The sequence below is a fragment of the Spermophilus citellus genome (genome assembly GCF_964194105.1).
Source record: "Spermophilus citellus genome assembly, chromosome: 18".
Lineage (NCBI taxonomy): Eukaryota > Metazoa > Chordata > Mammalia > Rodentia > Sciuridae > Spermophilus > Spermophilus citellus.
This window is the reverse complement of record NC_138200.1, coordinates 15,710,241-15,736,140: the sequence shown is the minus strand read 5'-3', so window position 1 is coordinate 15,736,140 and position 25,900 is coordinate 15,710,241. Positions and strand designations below refer to the sequence as shown.

At 52.3% G+C, this 25,900-nt stretch overlaps 1 protein-coding gene across 4 annotated transcripts in view; it reads left to right on the top strand.

Annotated features, from left to right (window-relative positions):
• Window positions 1-25,900, top strand: part of SIPA1L3 (signal induced proliferation associated 1 like 3) — a 230,533-nt gene that overhangs the window by 175,068 nt on the left and 29,565 nt on the right. For all 4 annotated transcript variants that reach the window (XM_081273205.1, XM_081273204.1, XM_081273202.1 and 1 more), the window contains 5 exons: window positions 803-1,054; window positions 2,117-2,254; window positions 11,392-11,519; window positions 17,601-17,719; window positions 19,294-19,721. In XM_081273205.1, coding sequence (XP_081129331.1) covers window positions 803-1,054; window positions 2,117-2,254; window positions 11,392-11,519; window positions 17,601-17,719; window positions 19,294-19,721 — 1,065 coding nt within the window. The remainder of the gene's footprint in view (window positions 1-802; window positions 1,055-2,116; window positions 2,255-11,391; window positions 11,520-17,600; window positions 17,720-19,293; window positions 19,722-25,900) is intronic.

Sequence of the window (25,900 nt, the reverse complement as noted above, 5' to 3'; positions counted from 1 at the left end):
TGAGTCACCGGGGCTACCAGATCTTTTGCTGAGTGACTAACGATTCCCTGAGCTCCAGAGAAGCCTCAGAGGATGGGCCGATGGGGGCAGGAGGGCTTCTAGGCCAAGCGCTCCTCAGCTCAGCTCTCACAGTTGCCAGGAGGTGGATTTCCTGAGCGCGGCCCTCAGGCGCGCGGCCCCTCCCGTGCTGTGCTGCAGCATGGTGCAGGGTGCCACCAGCCCTCCGTCTCCCGCCTCAAGCCAGGATCACTGCTGCGCGTGCCAGCCCTGGTCTGGGGGGATTCACAGGCCGCTCCGCATCTATTTCAAGGTTCTGGGTTTTGTAGCTTTTTATTTATTTATTTTTTTTAACCACCCTGCAAAGTAGGTCACCTGCTTCTCCTCCAGCAGCCTTTGAGATTCTTTGGAACAAGGCAGAGACTGTCCTTTGATTCTGAGGGCATCCGCCTTTCCCGCCTGGAGTACTGCTAAGGGGGGGCCAAGCCGGCATGCAGAGGTCACTGGCTGACTGGAGGCCTGGGCCAGAGAGAAGGGAGTGGCAGGGAAACTGAGAGAGGGAGGAGGAGGGGACAGGGGATGAGGTAGACAGGTGGCAGGCGCTGGAGCCCCTGTCCTACGACTCTGAGCTGGTAAGTTTCAGACCCTAACTTGAAGGCCACTGCTTGGCCTTTAAAATAGGCCACCATGGTTCAGATTTAACCAGGACAACCTGGTCCCGTGTAAGCGAGACAGCTGGTCCCTCCCAGGCAGCAGGCACGCGTGCTGGTGGGCCAGGCCTGAGTAATGGAGCTGTTCTTCCCAGGGGCTGGCCAGAGACCTATGACATGAACACCTCGGAGCCCAAGACTGAACCGGAAAGCAGCACCCCTGGGGGCCGGCCCCCCTACCGCAGCAACGCTCCCTGGCAGTGGAGTGGCCCTGCGTCCCACAACTCTCTACCAGCCTCCAAATGGACAGCCCCAGCCACCCCCGGCCATGCCCAGTCCCTGAGCCGGCTCCCGAAACAGACATCTATGGTACCTTTCCGAGAATCCCAACCACTGCACAGCAAGAGGTAAGGATCCCTGAAGGCTACCCTTCAGTCCCGCCTTCACCTGCCAGACCTGAACTTCCTCTTCTCGCTCTCCTTTCTGCGTTCTCCATTTCATTTTCCCCTCAGTCTTTCTACCTTCTTTCTTACCCTTTAGTCTTGTACTAAAACTGTTTTCTTTTAAGTGAAGGGGCCCAAAATTCAGAATGCAGGACAATGGCTTTTTGAGTGACGCAGGGGAGTAGAAAGGGGAGGAGCCACAGGTGGGTGCCACTGCCTCCCCCTAGTCCTTGAGTTGGGTGGGAGCTTCAGGGAGTTTGTTTGATGGTGACGTTTGGATTACTCTTTTGAATATATCATACATTAAAATATAAAAAAGGCTGGAGATGTTGCTCAGTGGTTGAGTGTGAGGTCCTGTGTTCAATCCCCAGCATCATAAAAAGAAATATTTAGCTAGCCGCTATGGTGCATGCCTGTAAACACAGCACCTCAGGAGGCTGAGGCAGGAGGGTCTCAAGTTCAATACCAGCCTAAGGAATTTAGCAAGACCCTCAGCAAATTGGCAGCACCCTATCTCAAAAAATAAAAGAGCCTAGCCAGGCATGATGATGCCCGCCTGTAATCCTCACAACTCAAGAAGCTGAGGCAGGAGGATCCCAAGCTCAAAGCCAGCCTCAGCAACTAGCAAGACCTTGTCTCTAAATAAAATTTTTAAAAAGGGCTGGGGTTTGTGGCTCAGTGGCTGAATGCCCCTGAGTTCATTCCCCAGTACCTAAAAGGGCTAGAAATGTAGTTCATTCGAAAAGCACCCTGGGTTCAGTCCTCACTACCAAAAAAAGAGGGAATACAGCTTGTCCCAGGAAAGGGTCAAGAACTATCCTCAGCGGCCTCAACTGCAGAAGCTGAGGGTGGGGACCGTAGAACCAGTAAGAGGGGGGCCCAGGGGTCAGGGCTTCCCACTGCCCTTTATTCAGCGGATTGCAGCTGGGGTGCAGTTGAGCCTGAGGGAGAGGCCTGTCTGTCTGCCTCTTGAGGGGTACCCTCCCTGTCACCCCTGCCTTCTCCATCTCTCCCCTCTCATTCCAGGCCTGTCAGCTTCCCAGAAACCCCTTACACAGCATCACCAGCAGGGGCCGACAGAGTCCCTCCCTACCGACAGCCTTCTGGGAGTTTCTCCACCCCCGGCTCAGCCACCTACGCAAGATACAAGCCATCCCCAGAAAGGTCAGAGTCTCTTCATGCTTCTCAAATTAAGGAGTCTGTTGAAAGCTGGGGAGCCTTCTTCTCTAGGAAATGTACCCTCTACACTTTTATTTGCCATTTTATGGAGTTTCTGGATTCCTGGAGGTCTTCAGAGGTCCCATCAGGGGGTTGTCTTTGTCCACTTTAAAATTTAGGGTTGGGCATGGCTCTGTTGGGTGGGGCTCTCCATTGGCTTTCTTTGCAGCAGGATTTGGGGTGCCATTTTTTTGACACATGTATTGCTTGAACAAGACCATCCTCCGTCACCTTCCACCTAACTCCTTAGCCCCTACCCCTAAGACTGTCCGCATTATCTAGTCCCCTCCCTTGGAACCATTTTCAACCTGGGAGCCTGAGAGATCTTCCCAAACCCTCCATGGCTCCCCAGTACTGTCCCTGCGTCCCGTCTACTAATCAAACCCTGATCCAGCTCCAACTGAACTTGTTCCCAACCACCATCACCTCCAGTGCCCTAGGCTTATCCTCCCCAGGGCTGTGTGTCAGAGACAACCCCACCAATTGCCTTTCCTCAGGCCAGGACTGTGGGCCTCCTCCTGGATGCCCCCCCTCCTCCGCCCCTTGCTGTGGTCCGCCTGCTGGGCCTGCAGAGTCTCCATCCCTGTGCCCTCCTCCTTTCCCTGCTGCCTCTGTGGGCCTCCAGCCTTTGTGTCCGTTCCTCTGGTCCACCCTGCACTCAGTACCTGAGAGCTCTTTCTGTATCTGGGCATGGGTGTCCCCTGTCCAGACCCTCCCACAACTTCCCAACACAGCCATAGGCCCCTCATTGTGATCAACCAAGGCCTCTGGCACCTTGCAAGTCAAGTGCAGTGCCACCCGCCAGCCTCACCGGCCACTTGCAGGTTCCTAGGATCTAGGTGGGCTGTTTGCTCTTCAGAGCGTTCGCTTGTGTCCTGTCCTCAGCCTGGAAGTCCTTCACATTTCCCTCCCACCTAGCCTGCATCCAGCTTGAGCTCCGCTGCGCCCTGGAAAGCTTCCCCAAGCCTCCCCAGCATGGAGGAGGTGCTGCCCTGGGTTCCTCCACTCCTGCTCCTGGGGAGCTTACTGAACGTGGCCTTGAGCAAGTTAAGAGTATGTGTGTGCACACACGTGGGGGCGGCAGCGCGCTCAGCATCTAGGAGTGTGCCAGTCTCTCCTTGTGTTCTCACCACAGAGCACAGGGACTGACATGTGACTGTCTGTGGTACATAGTTGATGAAAGGACAGTGTGGGCGGGTTTGTTTAAACAAAACCATCTGCTTTCAGTCCAGGACCAGTCCACCAGCCAGAGGTTCTCAGTCTTCAGTCACCTCCATAAGGACTAGTTAAGTACAGATGACTGGGCCTCACCCCGAGTGTCGGCCTCTCTGAGCTAGAAGGTCCACAGTAGAGCACATTGTACCGATGGTGCTCGCCCAGGAACTGGGTGCTCCAGAGCTGCCATGCTATGCCATCATTAGATTCTGAGCCTCTGTTGCAAAATTGGAGCAATATACCCACTGTTTCACCTTCCAGTGGCCACCATTCAGCTGTCATTCAGCATGGGCCCAAGAGCCTTCTGTGTATCTGGTGCCAGGAGAAATGTTCAAGCTGCTTGGTTCCAGGTCTGGTGGGCTTCCTGCTGATGGTGGTGGAGAGAAGGTCTTACAGAGCATTTCCACAAAGAAGGAGGAAGCACAGCCCAGGGCCTGAGGTCCAAGTGGGCTGCCTGGAGGAGGGGGCATTTGAACAGAACTTGGGGAGATTAGTAGGAGTTGGCCACAGAGAGGAGGAACAAGGTAATTCTAGATGGAACAAGGCCACAGAGTCAGAAGGATGGCATGAAATGCAGGAGGAACCAGGAAGAATCTGGTCCATATAAGATGTGTCCTGCAAGGACCCCTGGGCCACAGCAAGGTCTCAGCCTAGACATGGCAGTTGGCATGAAGCCAATGATGTAGGTGGCAGAGTTACTGAGGACCATTAGGAGCGTTTCCCCCCCGAAGTCTTGGTGTTCCCCTCTGTAGTATTTTTTCAACTCTTCATTTGGAAATAATTGTCTCCTAATGGATTCCTTGTTGTGCCAAGTTGTATCCCACGACATGGATGTACCACAGTTGAGCTCCTCGCCCACTGGAAGACATTCGAGTGGTCTCCGGGTGTGGGCTATTACAGATATTCATGCTGTGAACATGTACATTCAGGCATATAAGTTTCTGTGCAAAAATAAATTTTCATTTCTCTGGGATAAGTGCCCAGGAGTACAATTGCTTGCCATCTGGTAAGTCCATTTTACATTCCCACCAGCAGTGGATGAAGGATCCAGGTTTCTCCGCATTCTCGCTACCATTTGGTGTTGTCACTATTTTTCATTTTAGCTATTCTGGTGGGCATGTAGTGATATCTCCTTGTGGTTTCAATTTGCATTTCTCTGATGGCTTACGGTGTTGAGCAGCTTTTCATGTGCTGATTTGTCAACTGCATATTCTCTTCAGTGAAATGTCTGTGTATGTCTTTTGCCATATTCTAATTGGAGTCCATGCTTTGCAGTGTTTAAGAGACTTTTATATGTTCTAGAAGTCCTTTGTCAGACACATAATTTACAAGTATTTTCTCCCATTCTTAAGTTTCCTTTTTACCTTCTTTATGGGGTCCTTTGCAGAACAAAACTAAAATTTTGATGCAGTCCAAATTATCATTCTTGTTTTTTGTGTTTTTTTTTTAAATCATGTTTTTGGTGTTGTTTGAGAACCCTATCTAGTCCTGGATCCTGAAGATCCCTCCCTCCCCCGCCGCTTTTATTCCCTAGAAGTTTTAGGTTTGACATTTAAGTCCTTAATCCTTTTTCGCTCAGCTTTTGTCTATCTAGACAAGAGGTTGAACTTGAGGTTCCTTTTTTCATTTTCTCCAGCACCATTTATTGGAAAGGCTGTCCCTCTTCTACGGCATTGCTTTTGCTCCTCAAAACAAAAATTAGGTGTGCGTGGTGACACACACTGGTAATCACAGTAGCTCAGAGGCTGAGGCAGGAGGTTCAAGTTCAAAGCCAGCCTCAGCAACTTAGAGAAGCCCTCGGCAATTAGTGAGACCTTGTCTCAAAATAAAACATTAAAAAGGGGGGGAAGGCTGAGGATGTGACTTGGTGTTAAGCACCCCAAATTCAATCCCTGGTATCCCAAAAAATTAATAATAGGAGCATGATTAATTGGGCATATTTGGGTGGATCTGTTACTAGGTTCTCTAATTTGTCCCATCAAATCTGTATGCATGATCTCAGTGAGTCCTCTGAGCAACTCCATGAGCTAGTTGTTTCATTATCCCCATTTTAAAGAGGAGAAACTGAGGGCTGGAGCTGGAGCTGGAGCTCAGGGGTAGAGCGCTTGCCTTGTATGCATGAGGCCCCAAGTTTGATCCTCAGCACCACATAAAAATAAATAAATAAGGGCTGAGACTGGGGCTCAGTGGTAGAGCCCTCACCTAGCATGCTTTGAGGCACTGGGTTTGATCCTCAGTACCACATAAAAATAACTAAGTGAAATAAAGGTATTGTGTCCAACTACAACTAAAAAATAAATATTTAAGAAATTAAATTAAAAATAAATAAACTTTCAAATAAGTAAGTAAAAATAAAGATATGTGTCCTTCTTCAACTAAAAAATTTTAAAAAGAGAGAAACTGAGGCTCAGTGAGGTGAATTAACTTGGCTATGGTCACTATGCCAGGAAGCAGAGTCTGTGACTGTGGCCTGACCCTGACCTCAGAGCTATCCTGCCTTCCCACGGACTCAGCTCCTCCAACTCAAGGTTACATGCGCAGTTCCCTCTGGAACCCTAGTCCACAGAAACCCTCACAGGGCTGTGAGTTTGCATTTCAGGCTCTCTGGCATTAGCAAGTGGGAAAATATCCCTTTTTCTCCAGAATCCAGCTCCTCTCAGCCCACCCCTCTCTTCTAATGCTCAAGAGTCTGCCCTCTGCAACTTAAATCTCAGAATTTTCTATCTCTGGGCTGGGGTTGTAGCTCAGTGGCAGAACACTTGCCTGGCAAGTGAGGGGCACTGGGTTTGATCCTCAGCACCACATAAAAATAAATAATAAAGATATTGTGTCCATCTACAACTTAAAAAAAAAAATTTTAAATTACTGTGTCTATCAACAGCTTAGTTGGCAGACACAGAATGTTCTAGCACGCCTCAGCCCTAAACCCCCAGAACTACCTCTCACAGTCAGTCACCAGCCTGCAGTAAAAGGCCCAAGAGCAGGTCGGAGCTTTTCTAGTAGCCTTGGCCTTAGCTTCTTCCCTCTCCCTATTGCACAGTTGTCTCATGATATCCTGAGTCCATGTGATCTAATCAGACATGCCAGCCCAGCCAGGGATATTTGTCCCCAGTGAGGACCCTCTGTTATATCCAGCAGGCCTACAAGTTGCTAGATGAACTCAAGCTTTTAGGAGCACAAAGGTAGACAGACAGAGCCTGTCTTGTGGCCTGTCTTTCTGAGAGACAGGATGACATGATCATTAAGGGTTCAAAACCAGACACAGTCCCTTGCCGGCTGAGTGAGTGTGTGCAGGTCGGTTTGTCTGTATCTCCATATGCTTGTCTCCTAGACTGTGGAGAGCACCCAGAAAATTGCCCAGCACGTAGGAAGTACTCCACAAGGCTTGCTACTGTCAGCACTGAGGAAGGGCCCATGTTGGCAGCTGGAGTAGAGCCTGGTGCTGCAGTCCCTGCTCCCACAAGTTTGCCACTTGTGTGCAGGATGAGCCCTCAGGTGCCCTAGAGGGTCTTTTTTTTTTTTTTTCTGTTTTCCTCAGCCAACTCCATAAAGAATAGTACATCCCTTAGGAAGCACTTGACCATAAGTGACTCAACCTAACTCAAGAAGACATGAAGTGGGAGGTGCAGTGGCACACCCCTGTAACCCAGCAACAAGAGGATCACAAGTTCAAGGCCAGTCTCAATGACTTAGGGAGACTCTGTCTCAAAATCAAAAGGGCGAGGGATGTAGCTCAGTGGTAGAGTGCTCCTGGGTTCAGTCCCTAGTATAGTTAAAAAGAAAAAGAAGGCATGAGGTGGGGATTTATCATCTCCCACACTCAGGGATGTCTTCAACTGTCTGGCTTTACTCATAGCCCCAAGTAAAACCAGTGCCCTGCAAAAGGAGAGGGAAGAACTACTTTTTGTTTTTAAGAATGAAGAAACTGCTGGGCACAGTAGCACACTTGTAATCCCAATGACTCTGGGAGGCTGAGGCAGGAGGGTCGGGAGTTCAAAGCCAGCCTCAGCAACTTAGCGAGACCCTGTCTCAAAATTAAAAAGTTTTAGAAAGGGCTGGGGATGTGGCTCAATGGTTAAGTGCCCCTAGGTTCATTCCCTAGTACCAAAAACATAAGAAGAAGAAGAAGAAGAAGAAGAAGGAATTAAGTCACTTATCCACCCTGGAAGATTGCTTTGAACCCCAATGATTGCCTTTTAAGTTGTCAGGATTTACTCAAGTCATATGACACAGGACTGGTGCCAGAGCAAAATCTGCTCCATCAACAGGGACAAAGAAGGCAATGATTGTTGGGGTGGCTGCTAACAATGACTACATCATCTGTCTACCCTTTTATCCAACCATCCTGTAATTTGGTGAGGGTAGATTGACAGAGGAGGCCAGAGCCCTCTGCTCTGGTGAAGCTCATGTTCACATTCACACTTATTTGGTACTTTGCTCTGATGCCCAAAACTGTAGTGAGTAAGTCCCTCATCAAAACTCCAAATCCTTCATCTCCAAAGTGATTTCATCTTCCAAGAAAAGATAGAGTAATTCCTCTAAAATATCTCAGATGAGATGGAAGACAGCCATTCCCTCTCCTCTTCTTTCAGGGATGTTTGCCCAGAGCTGCATGTGCATGGGGAGATGGGCAGATGCCCGGATTTCAGTCAGTTTGTACTTCTGGGCACCCAGTTTGACAGTCATAGCAATGGCCCCAAGTGGGACATTCAGTTCCAGTGAGTGGTCAACATAGGTCCATCCGTTTGATGGGGATAATAGAAAGTCTTATAATGAGAGAATGGCACTTGATACAGTGCAGATTGTCTTGCTTGAGGACAGTAGCTGAGAGGTGAATTGGCATTGTGTCCAGCTGAGGTGGTCTATCAGGATTAGGCTTAGTTGCATGACATGGACAGCAGTGATTCGGTGGAGGGTTTTTTTCTTTCTCCCATGTTGCCAGGGATCCAGCTCCTCCTTGATGCATCGCTGTCCTTGGCCTGATGCCTCCTAGCCCACAGTGCTCAAGCTGTGGCCTTCAGGGCATGAAGAGGCAGAGGCACCCAGAGGCCACCTCTGAGGGGTTTTCTGGCCAGAAGCCACATACAGCTCTTTTACTTTGGAGGTGAGGAGGGCACCAGGGATTGAACTCAGGGGCACTCGACCACTGAGCCACATCCCCAGCCCCAGCTCTTTTCCTTTTAACTCATTGGCCAATGCTGCAAGGGAGCCTGGGAAGTGTAGTCTGTTGGTCAATCACTTCACTGTCCAAATACAGCTGGGCTCCTCTCTCCAGGAAAGACGGCACAGAGCAGGTCCTGGGGAGCAGCCCAGCCTGGGCCGCTCATGCTTTCCCCTCTTCTCTGGCTCGTGAGAGCCTCTGCCAATGTTTCCCCTTGTACTCGGAATTCGATATTGACTTTTTGGGAAAACGATAAATGTGTCAACACTTCTGTCTCCAGCAGCAGTGGAGACACATTTACTAGGCTGTGGCCAACTGTGGAGGCAGCCAGGGAAGAAAAGGTCACCTCAGAGCCACGGCCGCCTTTGTAAAATCCCTTGAATTCCCAAACCTGGGCCCTTAGACGTTCATGAAGGACAGGAAGAATTAGGTTTGTGTTTTGACTCTGTCTGTCTTTCAGGTGGTGGTAGAGGTCAAAATCTAGTTGGGGGAAGAGAGGTTAATGTGTTTTTTCTTGGCAGTGCAGTGGAATTTCCAGAAATTCCAGTGCCCCCTCTGAAGCAGCCCTCTGCTGTCCTGGGGGAGTTAAGCCTGGCAGTTAGAGTGTGGTCTTTGCAGAGAAGCCCTGACTTTGAGCTGGCAGGTGACCCTGGAGAAGTCGCTTACCTACCCTGTTGGACTTGAGTTTATCACCTCTCCTCCCAGACACATCCTCCCATGTTGAAGTCACGGGTGCAAAGGGCCAGGTGGGGGAATCATACCATCAGCGTTATCAGTGGAAGTTCCCAGGGACACCCCCACCCCAGGGCTCATGGTCCACATTAAGGGGGTGCTTCTGGCTTAAAAAACAAAGCCGGGCCCCCTCATACCTGGTAGGAACACGTTCTCCACGGCAGAGGAAGCTCAGAGGCAGGACAGGCTGCGCAGAGGTTCATCCAGCATCACCCACAGCATGAGGCGCGCCGGTCCCTCAGCTCGGCTCTCCCACCTCAGTGTTGGCCTTCCTCTAGCTACCAGTGACAGCTGTTTGTAGTGCTATGTCTGGACCCAGCAACATCTGGAGGAAACAAGGCCATCATTTCTTGTCATCTCTCATAGGAGCAAGGAAAATTTTCCCAGAAGTCCCCCAGGGGACCCTCTCCAACACAATCAGGTTACGCTGGGTAACACCTGAAGATCTCTGTGACTTAAGTTAACAAAGGCTGAGGGTGTGGCTCTGTGGTAGAGCGTGCGCTTAAAGGTTTGTTTCTCTCCCACTCTGCAGTTCCACTGCTAATGGGACAGGAAAGCAGCCGTGAGCCCCTAGTCACTTCCCTGATGGCGAGAACTAGTCACATGACACATCCAACCAGTCTCGAGGGCTTGGAAAGTGCAGCTGTGCAGTGTGTGCAGGTGGAAAGCCAGGAATATTTTGCAACCCAGTGCAAGTGACACACCTGAAATCCCAGAGACTCAGGAGGTTGAGGCAGGAGGATCTCAAGTGAGGCCCTAAGCAACTCAAGGAGACCCAATCTCAAAATAATAAGGGCTGGGGATGCAACTTAGCAGTAAAGTGCCCCAGGTTCAATTCCCAGCATCCAAAAAAAAAAAAAAACCCTCAAAACCCTCACATATCCTTAGGCACAGTTGTGTGCTGCACCTGTCCTTGAACCAACCTCAGGCAGAGGAGAGTTTCTACCACAATGGCTCTGAGCAGAGGTAGGTCAGACATTGGGAGGGATCCACAAGATTGACCCCATGGCACGGAAAATGCCAGTGGCCCTGAGCCCGCAGGGAGAACCATCTGCCACCGCCTCCCTTAAGTCCTTGCCTTGCCTTTGGGTGTCCAGAGCCAGCACCCAGGAGGACCTCTGTCTAGGGGACAGTTTTGTTATTTCATCAACTCCAAGAACTTGGAACTCAGAGGCTGCCTGAGTGGCAGGCGCTGACAAAGCCAGGTAGTTTACCCCATTCACAGCCAAGGAGCATGAGGACGGGCGCTGCCCCACGTCTCTGCACACTCCTTGGGACTCAGTCAGTACTGCCTTAGTGTTTTCAAGTGGAAAAACGAACTCAAATCCAGAAGCACTTGCCTAATCAGGGTCACTTGGTAGGAAGGGGTGGGCCTGTGGTTTGATCCTAGATCTGCCTCCTTCTGAAGCCTGAGCCCACGATCTCCCCAGGCAGTGCCTTCCTCAGCACAAAAGGACACAGAGTTCTAGCCTGTGGGCTGAGTGACACACATCTCATGTCAGCCCTAGGCTAGGTACTGTGAGGAGGGGCCTGCTGTGATTGCCCCTTGACATCTGGGAAGACTAAGGTTCAGGGCTGGAAGGTGCTGGGCCTGGCTGGACACAGGGCAGTAGTGAAGTGTAAAACCCATTCTACCCTCAGGGCCTCCCATACCTACAGAGGCTGCCTGAGTGGCAGGCGCTGGCAAAGCCAGATAGTTCACCCCATTCACAGCCAAGAAGGAGCTCGAGGACAGGGCACTGCCCCACGTCTCTGCACACTCCTTCCTCAGGAGCCCGCCATGCCCTGTGCTCCCTGTACCGCCACCTCCCTGACAGGGTTCCAGGCAAATGTCTTCCTGAGCCTGCAGCCTGGCCAGCAGCTTCTCGCCTCAGGCCACGCAGAGCCTCCAGGTGTAGAACACACTGTGAGCAAGACTCAGGACAATAAAGTTCTGTCCTTCACCCTGTGCTCTTGTCCCTGTCCTCCCCTGCAGATACGCAGCCGCCCCACACCCATTGCTGTCTTTCGATCCCCACTTCAGCCATGACGGGATGTCCAGCGGCGACTCCTCCTCAGGCGGCCTGACCAGCCAGGAGAGCACCATGGAGCGCCAGAAGCCAGGTAGGGCCTCCCCGGCCAGCCATTCCTGCCCCACCTCATCCAGAAAGTCCTATTACCTACATTTCAACAGGTGACCCCCTGCTCCCTGTCAGTGATGAATGAAACACACAAAAAGCTGTAAGAACCATAGGAAAGGCAGAGGGGTCACCAGGGAGCAGCTGAACCATGATCCTTATGCAGCCAGATAGGGCGTCAGAGATGGTCTCACAAGAGCTGGAGGAGGGACATGTAACATGGACATGATGGCAGCCGGGAAGGATAGCTGAAGGGGATTGGCAGGGTTGTTCCAAGGGGAGCAGAGCCCACTGCATCGCGTGACTCTCCTTTATGAAACCCTGCCAGGCTGCTTTTCAAGTTTGATGGACATGTAACATGTGCTGAGGAAAGAGCCCAAATCACAAGCATGCAGTTGATGGCATAAAACAGAGTGAACACATCCAGGGCAAAAAACAACATGGCCAGCCTCCCAAGGCCCCACATCCTCTGGGTCACCCACAGAGACCACCCCGACCTGCCTCTCTCGGCCTAAGTTCATTTTGCCTGGTTTTTTATTTCATAGAATATACAGTCAGTCTCTATATATTTTGTGCATATGCATCTGGCTTCTGTTGCTTAATGTCTTATTTGTGAGAGCTACCTCGAGACTGTATAGCAGTGCAAATTCTGAGTAGTGTTCTACTGTCTGAATGAACCATAATTTATTGCTCCATTCTTGTGTTGCTGGATATTTGGGTTGTTTCTAGTTCGGAGCTGCTTAGAGGAGTGCCACTGGGAATGTTACTGCACCTGGCTTTTGATGAATGGATGCTCATTTTTCTGGCAGAGAATGCTTGTTTTTCTTCTAGGTCATATATAAGAAACTGCCCACCAGGCACGGTGGCACATGCCTATAATCCCAGCAACTTGGGAGGCTGAGATAGAAGGATCACGATTTTGAGGCCAGCCTCAGCAATTTAGCGAGGCTCTAAGCAACTCAGTGAGACACTGTCTCAAAATAAAAAATAAAAAGGACTGGGGAGGTGGCTCAGTGGTAAAGTGCCCCTGGGTTCAATCCCTAGTACTTACGTACATACATATTTTAACTAAGTTTTTAATTTTTTTTTTATTTCATTTCAGCCGTTTGAGTGGGCATGTTGTGCCATCACATTGTGCCTTGTTTTCAGACAGGTTCTTTTTGCTGTGTTACCCAATCCAGCCTCCTAAATAACTGGGATTAAGAGGAGTATGCCACCATGTCCCTGTCACATTGTGTTTTCAATTTGTATTTTCTGATGACTGATGAGATTGAGCATCTTCCCAAATGTTTATTCTCATATAATAAATTGTACTACTTAGTTGAATATTTCAAACATATTCTCATGTAACAAACGTGTAGTCCCTTTGAAGTCTGAGGACCTCTAGATGAATGGTGAGAAGGGTTCAAAAGGAAGGGGGAAAAAATGAAGTGTTGGAGAGCTCTGACCTCATAGGGGGCGGAGGGGGAGATGTCCTCCTGGAGGACGTTTGAGGATTTCCAGGCAGCTGTGAGGGGTGACGTGGCCCCTCCCCAGCCTCTCCCCAGCTCCTCAGGCACCCTAGGGTATAGGAGAGGTTGCATGCCCAAGGAGGAGGACCCTGGAGAGCTCCTCACGCCCCAGGCCAGGGTTCTTTTAAAGCATGGTCAATGGGTGAACCCCAAGCAAGCAGACCCACCTGTCCCTAGCATTCCTCTGCTGCCTTGGGGCCTGCAGAGGCGGTCGCCCTCCTCCAGTCCCCCTCCTCCGCAGCTGATCCTGCCTGCAGGTCTGGGATCTTGGTCCCACAACAGACAGATTTGGATCTTTTTTCTTTATCCTCACTCAGTTCAGAAAAAGAAGTGTTGCTTGGCTGTTTCATTGCACCAGAGTGTAAAATGGGGAGGGAATGTTTCTAGCATCCATCATAGGCCCCAGATGGGTGTTAGAGAACTCACTGTTGTTCTCCCCCATCCTCCATTTTGTCCCCTAGAGCTTGATTCCCTTCTCGCTTCCTTGGGTCTTTGTTATAAGTTGACTAACACCTTCCCTGCCACCATCCTGTGTGCACATGCGCGCGCGCACACACACACACACACACACACACACACACAAATTAGAGAATCTGTGTTCAGAAATCGAGGAAGTCTGTTCTGGAATGTATCCTGGAGCCAAAGAAAAGGTAGTTCAGTGGGGCGCAAGAGATGGAGAGGACCAGGCACCATCATAGACAGGCGCTCGCCAGCCCTGGTGCACTGAGCAGCCATAACCAGCAGCCAGGCTTTGTGTGGTTGTCATGTGCCAGGCGGTGTCCCGGGCACTACATGCCTTCCTAGTGAGTCACCACAGGCACACAGTGGGCATGTGACTGCCCTGTATAGAGATGAGGGAGGTGGCTAAGCACAGAAAGGTTGCTGCTGCTGCTGGTGAGCAGCACAGTGGGAATGTGAACTAGGTCTGTTGGTTCCAGGCTCCTCAGACACCACCCCAGTCACCCAATGTGGACCTGCCACCGTCTTCCAGGCCTGAGAACACCCAGGTTGGGACGGCATCCCCGTGCTCATCAGCGGCCACAAATTCATGCCTGGCCATCCTGTTATCTGTCCTTCATGTCAAAGATGGGACAGGAGAGCCAGGCCTATCCAAAGGGCCCAGTGAAGGGCCAAGGCCCAGGATCAGGGCCTGCTAAGGGCAGAGGCAGGGCCAAGAAGACACTGGACAGCCAGGATGGGAAGGACCTGGCCCTTCACCCTTCCGTTCCTTCCCGATGTTGCTGATATGACCAGCCTGGGTGTTGGGAGCAGTAGGAGCCCAGTAGGCACACTCCCTGCCTTCTTGGGACTAATAGTGGAGAGGCGGACCACACCCAGGGGACAGTGATGACAGAGTAATACCAGTAGAAACTACCAGCGTCCAGAAGGATGGACGGTTTAGGGGAACCACTGAGCAAATCACATCCATTGGAGGCTGCAAGAATGCAAAGATGTCACCTGGAGCGAGAACGTTCTAGGGAAAGGGAACAGCCCGTCCAGGACCTGAGACAGCATTGAAGCTTGTGTGCAAGGATCAGGGAGGAGGCCTCCTCTGGCCGGAGAGGTGGTGGAGTCAAGGTCAAGGGAGGAGGACGCTCTAGGTCTGGTGGGGCCTTGCCCTTCACCCAGGATGGATGGGAGCCACAGATTCAGTCTTCGGAGCAGAGGAGAGATGGGACTTGAAGCTCTTCACAAAGTCCCAGGGTCCCTCTGGCTGTGGCTTCCTGCCAGGTAGGAGACATGGTGGGACAGAGCCAGGGAGAGGTGGGAGAGTCTGGTGTGGTGTTTTGAAGGTGGAGCTGAGTAGATTTCCCGATGCCTGGGTGCGGGTGAGGTAGGCATCAAGGGTGACACAGGGATCTGAGCCTCAGCAGCTAAAAGGATGGAGCAGCCATTGAGCAGCAGGAGAGACTGAGAGGTGGGGGTGTGGGAACGTGGCCGTGAGGTACCCAGCAGCTATTTAGATGTGAGACGCCTGCAGTCCAGAGGAGGTCCAAGCCAGCCAGAGACAGTGTGGGGTTGTCAACTGAGAGCAGAGTGTCTCAGGCTGGGTGTGACTGCCTCGGCCTTGACTCTGTGGACATGTGGCTCCCCTGCATGGACTGGCTACCTCCCAGGGTATCCAGACATATCCTGGGTATGTAGGACACCCCAAAAGACAAACTGCAGACAAGAGAAGGGAAAGAAGCCAGCCCCACTTCTTCCTCATATCCGTGGTCCTGAGCAAAAGCCACACAGGCAGCAGCACACGGAGCGGGCCCAGGCTGCAGCAGCCAGCTGTTCTGCAGGCCCTGAGCATCCTGCCTGGCCCCCAGTCACCCCTTCCTCCACAAGAGGGTGGCTCGAGCACCCAGCGCTGTGTTACGGGCAGCAGAGGTGTGGCGGTGAGCTCGGGCTCCCAGAGGCATGGCACCAAGGTTTTGAGCACGGCTCATGACTCGTCCCTCTCAGCTTCAATCACATCCTACGGGTCTCTCCTTCCAGGGCAGTTCAGGGGTCCAGCGAGATCATGCCTTCAGCGGGGTCAGCCCATGGTTAGGAGAAAACGGACTCCTGCTTCTCAAGCCCTTCCCCTCCCGTCACTGCCAGTGTTGTCACTGGTGCGGAGTCCCAGGAGGGTGCCAGGCCTGAGCACAGGCTCTAACACCAGACTGACCTCAGCTGCTCTGTGGCCTGTCCCTTTTGTTGTCACCTTGGATCAATTACTTGACCTCTCTGAGTCTTGATGTTCTGTTGGAGAGGGTACTGAGAGCCACCTCACGGGAGTGTTGGGACACTGAGCGAGATGAAGCATGCGCAGCACCTAGAGTCCTACCTGACACAGAACACGGCTCAACAATATGATCACAATTATCTTGAACACAGTCAGGAATAAGTGTGGACTTTGGGGTTAGACCTCTGGGTTCAGAGCATGCAGTTGTGCTAGATGTTAACTACATGCCCTTCACTGATGTTGGTCAGATTTTTAAGTCCCAAGTTTTCAGTTCTGTATAGGACAATGGGACATAGTGGACTTGGAGACAGAGGCTCAGTTCAGGCCCGCTGCTTAGCCTTGGGAGCTGGACCGGTGTGCACCATCGCAGCCTCAAACCTGCTTCCCGTTTGAACCAGCAGTTCCACTGGGAGAACTCAGTCCTGGGCACAATCTCACACTCGATCCAAGTTGCAAATAGAGGAGAGGCCACTGCAACAACAAAATTAAGATAAGCTAAATATCAGGGGCTGGGGTTGTGGTTCAGCGGTAGAGCGCTCGCCTAGCGCGTGCAAGGCCCTGAGTTCGCTCCTCTGTACCACATAAGAATAAATAAATAAAATAACAGCCTTGTGTCCAACTACAAATTTAAAAACTATTTTTAAAAAATTAAATAAATAAATAAATATCAGGCTGGGCTTGAGGCTCAGTGGTAGAGCATTTGCCTCACATGTGTGAGGCACTGGGTTCGGTTCTCAGCACTACATAAAAATAAATAAAAAATAAAGGTCCATCAACAGCTAAAAAATAATTTTAAAAAAAAGATAAGCTAAATATCCATCAGTAGACACTGGTTAATAATTGATACAGATTCCCTTGATGAAACACTGCGCAGCTGTTAAAAATGCAGCAGCTTCACATTCAGTTACATTGATGAATTGTGAAGCTGTGAAATGAAAAGCAAGTGTGGAGACGTCATCAGTGAAAATCAAATTTTAGGACATTGTTTATTATGATCGCTTGTTTGTTTTAAATGCCTGTACATTTAACCAACAAAGGATTGCTACCTTTTACTTGTGAAAAACTACCAATAAGGTAAAATACAAAATCATAGAAAAATGTGGAAAGTTCAGGGTGTAGTGGCTCCCACCGTAATCCCAGCTACGCAGGGGCTGAGGCAGGAGGATCACAAGTTCGAGGCCAGCCTGGGCAATTTAGCAATTTCCCTTTATTAAAATAAAATTTAAAGAAGGGCTGGGGAATGTATAGCTCAGGAAGTGGTCAAGCACTTGTTTAGCCACATAAGGCCCTGAGCTCAACCCCCAGCGCTACATAAAAAGGAAAAATGGGGGAAGGAGCTGGCACAGTGACACACACCTGTAAACCCAGCTACTCTGGGGGCTGAGGCAGGAGGATCTCAAGTTTGAGGCCAGCCTCAACAACTGAATAAGACCCTGTCTCAGAATAAAATAAAAAGGGCTGGGTGTGGGACTGGGTGGTAAGGGGCCTCTGGATTCAATCCCTAGTACCACACAAAAGATAAGATAGGTAAATGGATGGACAGAGCGATGGAAGGATGGATGATAGATAGTGAAAGGAGATGAACAGGTAATTTACAAAAGAGAAAATCCAGTGGCCAGTAGGTATAAAAGCGTGCTGGACTTCGTTCGGGGATGATTTGATGGTGGTTTTTTGGCTTTGATGATTCCCACCCTCAGGTAATTTATACCCCAGGTGTAACTTGATGGGCCAGGTGAGCAGACAGGCTGGCAAAGCAGGGGCCACCCAGCCATATTCAGGGCCAACTCTTCAGGCCTTGTCAGTGTCCCTCCTAACCACTGGTGTTTCTCCTGTTTTTTTGCAGAGCCTCTGTGGCATGTGCCAGCCCAGGCCCGGCTGTCAGCCATGGCTGGAAGCAGCATGAACAAGCACAGCTCCCGGCAGGATGCAGCAGGCAAAGATTCCCCCAACAGGCATTCCAAAGTGAGTCTGGCCCAGCCCCGCCCTGGGCACAGGCTGCTGGGGGCTGGGCAGCTTCCCTGGCCCGTGAACACCTCTAGAGCACATCCTCCACCTCACCACCTTACCCCAGCAGAGGGCTAAACATCTGGTCTGGAGTTAGAGCTCTTGAGCCTCAGTATCCTCTTTATTGAACCAATCCTGGTAAATGAATTGCCACCCCTGAGGCTCCGTGACCCCACGCAACAGAATCCAGTTCCCTTCCTGGGACAGTGCAGTGCAGGTATTCAGGGAGCAGCTCCAAGGCTGATAGGACCCAGGCGCCTTCCCTCGTGGGGCTTTACTGTCACCCCACCTCCCAAGCACCTCGACCTCTCTGCTGGGTCCCTGTGTTATTGCAGTGGGGGGTGGAAGGAAAGGGGCTCATGGGGGAGGTGTTGAGGCCAGGTGTGGAAATGGCGTGAACCACTCTCAGTTACAGTGTCACTGTACAGTGACAGGACTCTGCCACTGCAGGGGAGACTGGGAGTGCAGCCTGTGGTCAGGAGACGGGCTAATGTGAGGGAGCTCCTGGCAGTCTCTCTGCCTCTGTTAATTCAGTAGGCATTTGAGCATTCAGACCACAGTGACAAAGAGGACAGGTGAGCTCCCGTCAGGAAGTTGACATCCCGGTGCAGGCATTAAGCAGTGAGCCAAGGAACAGAGACGTTTTATACCACTAATGGATCCTCGCTGTGGAAGAGAAACAAAGCACCGTTAAGGAAAAAACCACAAACCCTGCTGCTTTAGGGTCAGCAATGCCCTTTGAGATGATCTTTAAGCCCAGAACCTTGAAAAAGGTCAGGGGTGACCCCTGAAAATAACCAAGGGAAGAGCACTCAAACAAATGCAAAAGCCCTGGGGTGGGACTGTGCCTGACATGAGAAGAGCAATGTGGCCGACCCTCAGTGACCAAGAGGAAGTTAGAGACCAGAACAGAGGCCAGTTAGAGACCAGACCTTGAAGACCTGACCCGTGGCCTATAGTGAGGACCCTAGCGTACCCCCAGAGTGAGATGGGACCACAAACAATTCTGAGCAAGGAAGGGATACCATGTAAACATGGGGGGAACAGTGGTGCCGTGGGGGCTGGAGAGGTGACTGTTGAGTGGCCCAGAAGGAGGTAGTGGTGAGCAAGACCAGGGAGCTGTGGAGGAAGGAGTGAGTTTAGAAGATGGAGCAGAGTCTGGAGTCTGCTGTGGGCCTGGGCAGGAGAGTGAGCAGAGGGTGCTCAGGGTGCTCTGGCTCCTGGGTGGGTGGGGCATGGAAAGGGCGGAGGAGCCTTGCTGAGAAGGGGAGGAGGCCCGTGTTTCGGTGCTGGGCCTGTTGTTCACATAGCGTCTGCCGCTCCCGAGCCTGGCCAGGCAGGGCTGCGGACCCCACGGCTCTCACAGAGCTGGAGTGAGCTAGAGAGGAGCAGATCACAGGCCCACGCCAACTTGGCCAGTAAGTGGGGAGCCAGGATTTGAAGCTCTCTGGTTTCAGGGCTCGCACTGGAATGGAGGAGGGCGGGGCCGAGGCCTCCCCGAGGCTGGGATGACACACCTCCCTGCCTTCCAGGGTGAGCCCCAGTACTCCAGCCATTCCAGCAGCAATACCCTCTCCAGCAACGCGTCCAGCAGCCACAGTGACGACCGCTGGTTCGACCCTCTGGACCCCCTGGAGCCAGAGCAAGACCCCCTCTCCAAGGGCGGCTCCAGTGACAGCGGCATTGACACCACCCTCTACACCTCCAGCCCCAGCTGCATGTCCCTGGCCAAGGTGCCACGGCCCACCAAGCCACACAAGCCCCCAGGAAGTATGGGCCTTTGTGGTGGAGGTCGTGAGGCCACCGGGAGGTCCCTCCACACAGACAGACGGCGGGAGGTCTCACCCGCCCCTGCGGTTGCTGGCCAGAGCAAGGGCTACCGACCAAAGCTGTACTCCTCGGGCTCCAGCACTCCCACAGGCCTGGCCGGGGGCAGCCGGGACCCGCCAAGGCAGCCCAGGTAAGGCCCCAGCGCAGCCCGGCCCACAGGGGATCCTCACCACCTGTCACGTCCTGGGTGGGGACCCTCTCAGAAACATGCCAGATACTTGCGCTGACACACCAGTTTGCTTACAGGATTCAGAGACTGGTAGACCACCCCTGCTGCCCATCCATCAGCCTTTGAGGACCCGGATAGAGGGAGAGAAACCCCTGGCTATCTCTCTGACCTTATCTGTCTCTGGTTCTCTGACCCTTTATCTCTTTTTCTCCTACTGAGATCAGTGGTTTTCATGCTTTCTGGGAGTCACAGACCGCATCTGTCAGGAGTGCATTTGGCTATGACTTAAATAACACTTTAATAGTCCCCTGACCTGATGTCCAGAGAGGGCAGAGCCAGGCCAGTGCAGGGGCTCAGGGAGGCTTCAAGGACTGGTGCTCTGAAACTTCCTGCTCCACCAAATTTACCAAGCTGGCTTGACTTGCTAGCCTCAAGATGCATATGGTGCCCAGCAGTAGCAAGGGACAGAGGAGGGGGAAGGGTTGTCCCTTCTGTGCAGTTCGCCCTTGGTATGGAGAAAGCAAGCACTTTCCCAGAACCCATGGTAGTGAGTGCTGTCAGGTGACATCCCTGCTACAGGGAAGTTTGGGAAAGCACACTTTGAGGAGGCACTAGGGGTGAGAACCCCAGCAGTCTGAAGTCTAAACCAGGTGTACCTGGAGGTTCTGCTAAAAGCAGAGTAAGTTCCCCAAAAATGCAGAGTAAGAAAATTGGTCCACTGAGTCATGGGCCCAGTCCCATCCAGGGACCCCCTCTGAGGTGTGTGCTCCAAGCAAAGATTCCTGCTGTGGTCAAATCCCCAGTGCTGGCCCCTCAGGCCACCACCTGCCTCACATTCCTCCACCAACTGACTGGAGCAGGGCCCCCCTCCCCACTCCCCAAATCCACAGCTTCTCTCCCCTCTGGACTCGTGCAGCAGCCTCAGAATGCTCTGCCCACAGCACAGTGGCATCCGAGTTTCTGTGTAGAAATACCTGTCTCTTGGCAGATTTAATAACCACTGAGTTGAGAGTAGCTGTGGTGGCAGTGCTTGCTCTGGGCGCCATCATCCCTGGAGCTCCTGAGTCAAAGAGCCCTGGAGAAGAGCTAAGGCAGAGGAGAGGGAGAGTGGGTGAGGTCTCCTCCTCAGGTCACCTTCCTGTTTAAGTAGTCAATCTTTGGAACTCCTGGACTACTTTGGACAGCTCCTTCACTCATTCATGTGCTCACTTCATTCATAAATATTTCTTGGGAGCTGGGCGTGGTGGCATACGCCTGTAATCCCAGCAGCTCTGGAGGCTGAGGCTGGAGGATCTCTAGTTCAAAGCCAGCCTCATCAATTTACCAAAGCCCTAAGCAACTCAGTGACACCCTGTCTCTAAATTTAAAAAAAAAAAAAAAAGAAGAAGATGATTGAGGATGTGGCTCAGTGGTTAAGCAATCCTGGGTATAATCCCTATAACAAGAAAATAAAATAAAATGAAAAATATTTCCTGAGGAGCTGTCCTGTCCCAGACCTTTGCTGTGAACTAGGGAGAAATAATCAGCAAATGCAGATGCGGCCCAGCCGTCACTGCAGACTAGGGTAAAACCATGCTCACCCAGAGGAACGTGGGGCCAAGAGTGTCCAGGACAGGGTGACTCTGGCCTCGGTTGTGGTGGCCTCTCTTCTGGGCACAGACCACATTAGTGAACCTGGATAATCTTGGGGTCTTAAAATCAGTGATATATAAAGGCAGCTGTGCCTGGAGTAGGTGGTGACAGAGGCAGGGGGCTGGGTACAAAATTACCCTGTGTCTGAGAAGATTTGCTGAACCCAGAAGTGGGGGGAGTGAAATGGGAGGGGGGCTGCTACAAAATAGGGCTCTGCGGTTGGGAGCTTTAATTTGCATACAGACAATTGATGCTAATTGCAAATCTTTCTTATCTACTCATTAAAGCTGCTTCCTGAAGTTTTCTCCTAGGCAACCAGGCTTTAGTGTGGAACTGCATTTCCCAAAATGGGGTACTGGAGGTGATTCGGGTGGTACTGGGAGGGAAATGTTTTATCTTAAATGGATGTATGTTTGTTTTAATGAGTATTAGGGGGAAAAGAGCCTTTCAAACCCATCCCCTGATTCCACAGATACTGCCTTCTGACAAGTTAGGGGGAATCAAGTAGGTTGATTAAAAGAAATATTCTTGATGGATAAGAGTGTGGGCCCCAGAGTCAGACCACCCAGATTCAAGCCCTGCCTCTGCTGGGCTTTGGCTGTGTGGCTTGGGGAAGTGACTGGACCTCTCTGGGTCTGTTTCCACATCTATGAAATCAGGAATAAATCCCATACCTCCTTTATAGGAATAAGGATCCAATGATCCCTTCACGCAAAGTGCCTAGTAGCGGTCCTCAAGCCTAGCTGTCATTAGAATCAGGGAGGGGGTGGGGTACTGGGCGCAGTGGCACACACCTGTAATCCCAGCTACTTGGGAGGCTAAGGCAAGAGGATCACAAGTTGCAAGCCAGTGTAGGTAACTCAGAGAGACCCTAAAAAATAGAATAGGAGAGGAGGAGTTCAATGAGACCCTGCCTCAGACTAAGAAGAACTCTTCTGGGCCAAAGCCTCTGACAGGAAATCCTGGGGGCACAACAGGGACTGAGATGGCTCCAGGCCTGCCCTCCCAGAGCTCAAAGTCCATCCCCAAGGGTGACAGTCGGGGGGGGGGGGGGGTCGAGGCTAGAGTGGGGAGGCCCAGGCAGAGGGCTGTAGGCCAGTGTGGGGGAGCCCAGTAGAGGTGGTTGGACTGCCATGAGGGAGCCCAGAGGAGGGGCCTGACCCAGCCTTGCAGAGGTTTCCTGGGAAGAGTAGAGGGAGGGGATTAGGATGGAAGAGGACCAAGAGCAGCAGGTCCCGCTGCCCTGCTCCCCCAGCTCCCCCTGCCGGCCCTCCCCATCTTCCCACTTCAGCAGGCACCAGCTTGGGGCCAGGCCTGGGCCCCTGGAACCCAGGTGCCTCTGCCCCCTGCTGGCCACACTGCCCCTTGCACAGGCAGCCCAGCAACCTTCTGTATCTGTGGTCACCAGTCCAGTCCTTTGGAGGGGTAACCTGCTGCCCACGCGCAGCACCCCGAGGGCAGGTGCCCTTGAGCTGACCACACGCGAGCTCGCGGCCACCGCTGCCTGCACAGCTCTGTGGCGCATAGCACTTTGTGTTCATTCGTCCCGCAAGCGCCTGATGTGCGCCAGCGCCTTTGCTGGGTGCTGCAACAAAGTGGACAGGACCAGGGGAGACCGCAAGCACACAGTGACCAGTCACTGCTCAGGGACAGCGTCAGAGGAAACCCAGTGGATCTGAGAGTGGCTATGGTGTGGGTCAGAGCTGGCTCTGATGTAGCCTGGTGACAAGGGTAATGTCCCTGAGGAGGGGTCACTTATGCCAGGGAGAGGGACAGGAGGAGGGAACAGGTTCTGAAGGGGGCTGAGGTTTCAGGGGTGCTGCTCAGGTATCCTGATCTAGGATATAGTCATGCAGGTTTGCCTTGTAACTGTTCGTTAATGGATGTATGTTAATGAATGTGTGTGATATTTCATACACTTCACCACATAGGGGCTGCTGTACACTTTTTTTTTTTTTTGTAGTTGTAAATGGACAGCTTTATTTGTAGATAGACGCCTTTATGTGCTTAATATTTTTATGTGGTGCTAAGGATCCAACCCCGTGCCTCACACAAGCTAGGCAAGCGCTCTGCCACTGAGCCCCAGCCCAGGCCCTGTTGAACACTTTTTGAGGGGAGGTACTGGGGGTAAAACTCAAGGCCTTTAGATGCTTTACTACTGAGCTACCCTCAGCCTTGGCTATTTGAAATTTTTTAAAATATTAAAAAAAAACAGGAAAGATGGAATATGTAGAGTGTTTACTTCTTTTCTTCTTTATTATTTATTTGTTTGTTTTGGTACTGGGGATCAAACTCGGGACCCTCTACCACTGAGCTACATCTCTGGCCCTTCTTCTTTTCCTTTTTTAATCTTCTTTTGGTACCAGGATTGATACCAGTGGTGCTTAACTGCTGAGCCACCTCCCCAGCCCTTTATTTATTTATTTATTTATTTTTTCATTTTAGGTAGATACAATATCTTTATTTTTATGTGGCACTGAGGATGGAACCCAGGGCCTCATGTGCTAGGCGAGCTCTCTACCACTGAGCCTGAGCCCCAGCCCCAGCCCTTCCAGCCCTTTTTATTTTTTATTTTGAGACAGGGTCTCACTAAGGTCTTAGGCTGTGCTCAAACTTGCAATCCTCCTGCCTCAGCCTCTCAGGGCTCTGGGATTACAGGTGTGCTCACCACACAGCTAGAGGGTTTACTTCTGAGAGGGAACCACAGGAGTGAAGTCCCTTAGAAGGAGAGTAGGGTGGCACCTTCAGGTCTCTGAGCTCTTGGTGCAGAAACCAAGGGTCAGAGAGGTTATCAGAGGTCAGAGCACTCCCAGTCCCCCTGGCGCCGTCACGTCATGGAGTGTGGATGGATCCTGCAGCAGAGGAAAGCCAGGCAAGGTTTCAGCAGAGAGGGTGACGGGCAGACCTGGGTTTTGAAAGGTAGTTTAACAGCAAGACAAGAGGTAAAGCCTCGAGGGAGGGGCTGGCCGAGCTCAGAAGGATTGGGGGCTGGAGCAGGGGACAGAGCAGCTGCATGTGTGCACGTGTGTGCGTGTGTGGTGACGCCCCTGGGCAAGCACACACCATGTGAGGAGGGAGGCACCACAAGTCTGGGCTGACTCCTGGGCGTCCAGGGCTGCTGCAGAGGGGAGTGCTTGAGATGTTTACAGGAAGAGAAGGCAGGGGCACAGCCCCAGAGGAACAGTCCTCAAGTTCTCTGGCCATGGCAGCGCCCACCAAGCTGGACGTTGCAGACACTGCTCCCTCCTGGGGCTGACGTGTTTCTGCAGGGAGAGCCAGACAGACAACTAAATCACCATGTGGTGTGCCAGGTGGCAGTGAGTGCAGGGGAGAAAAACCCAACAGAACATTGTGGGGGTCCCAGAAAGCGCCCCGAGGGCGGGGATGTGCTGTAGGAAGCCAGGGTGAGGTCCATGCAGCTGAAGGAACCAGGAACCACTCGCTGTGCTCCAGGAGTGCTCAGAGGGCCAGCGGGGGCGCAGCGGGGGCCCAAGGGGCGAGTGGCACAAGGTCACATGGGCAGGGTGGGTAGGAGCAGTTCTAGCAGGCTCATGACTATGGTCACGTGCTTGGGGGACTTGGGAGACGCTGGAGCCGTGATCTAACTGTCTTTAAAATGATCGCTTGGGTGTCTGGGAGAAGTGGACTGTTTTGGGGGGAGAGGGGAAGAGAATAGAGGGCTGCCAGGAAAGGGATGGGCCTTACCGTGCCCCAGCAGGGACCCCCACTCACTCGCTTCCGCCCCGGCTCCCGCCCCTGCCATGGAAGCTGCTGCAGCCTGTGCCCATCGGTGACTCCCGTGGCTTCCCAGACCCTCCCCCCAGACGTTCGTCATGAGAGCCCGGCTGCCAGGCACGCTGCCAGGCGCCAGTGCCTGCGCTAGGCACCACAGTGGGTTGGGTGATGCCAGGCGGGCAGCCACCTGGCCCCCGCCCTCCCCCGAGGCAGCTCACGCTCCACAGCTCTCTGGGCTCCACAGCAATTTGTCAGGGCTATTGAGGGGCAATCAGAGACTCCTCTCCACGTGGAGCTGACGCAGCTGGGCGTTCCCAGCAGGCAGGAAGCACGTGGCCTGGCTTCCCCAGGCTGTGCCAGCAGTCTCCGGGATACCATCTGGGGGCACAGCCTTGAAAGGTAATCTGGGGGCCCTGGGATCTGCTAGGGCCTGCCCTGCCTGTGTGTGTGAGGTCGGGACCACAGATGGCAGACCTGTGCAGAGTCACAATCAGCTTGGGAAGTGGAACTGTTCCAGGCTATGTCCTAGAACTCAAAGGAATGAGGAGCCAGGCAGAGATCTGTGGAGAGAGGGAGCATGCAAAGGCCCTGAGGTAGAAACGTTTCTGGAATGTTTGCTGAACAGCTTCCAGGTGGTTGCCACAGAGGAGGCAGAGGGGAGTGGAGGACCTGAGGGCAGGAAGGAGACGGGACTGATGGAAGGACTCTGGTTTTCTCCCTGAGGGAGCTGGAACCTAAGTCCTGAGCAGAAGAGAGTCCTGAGTGCTGCGGAG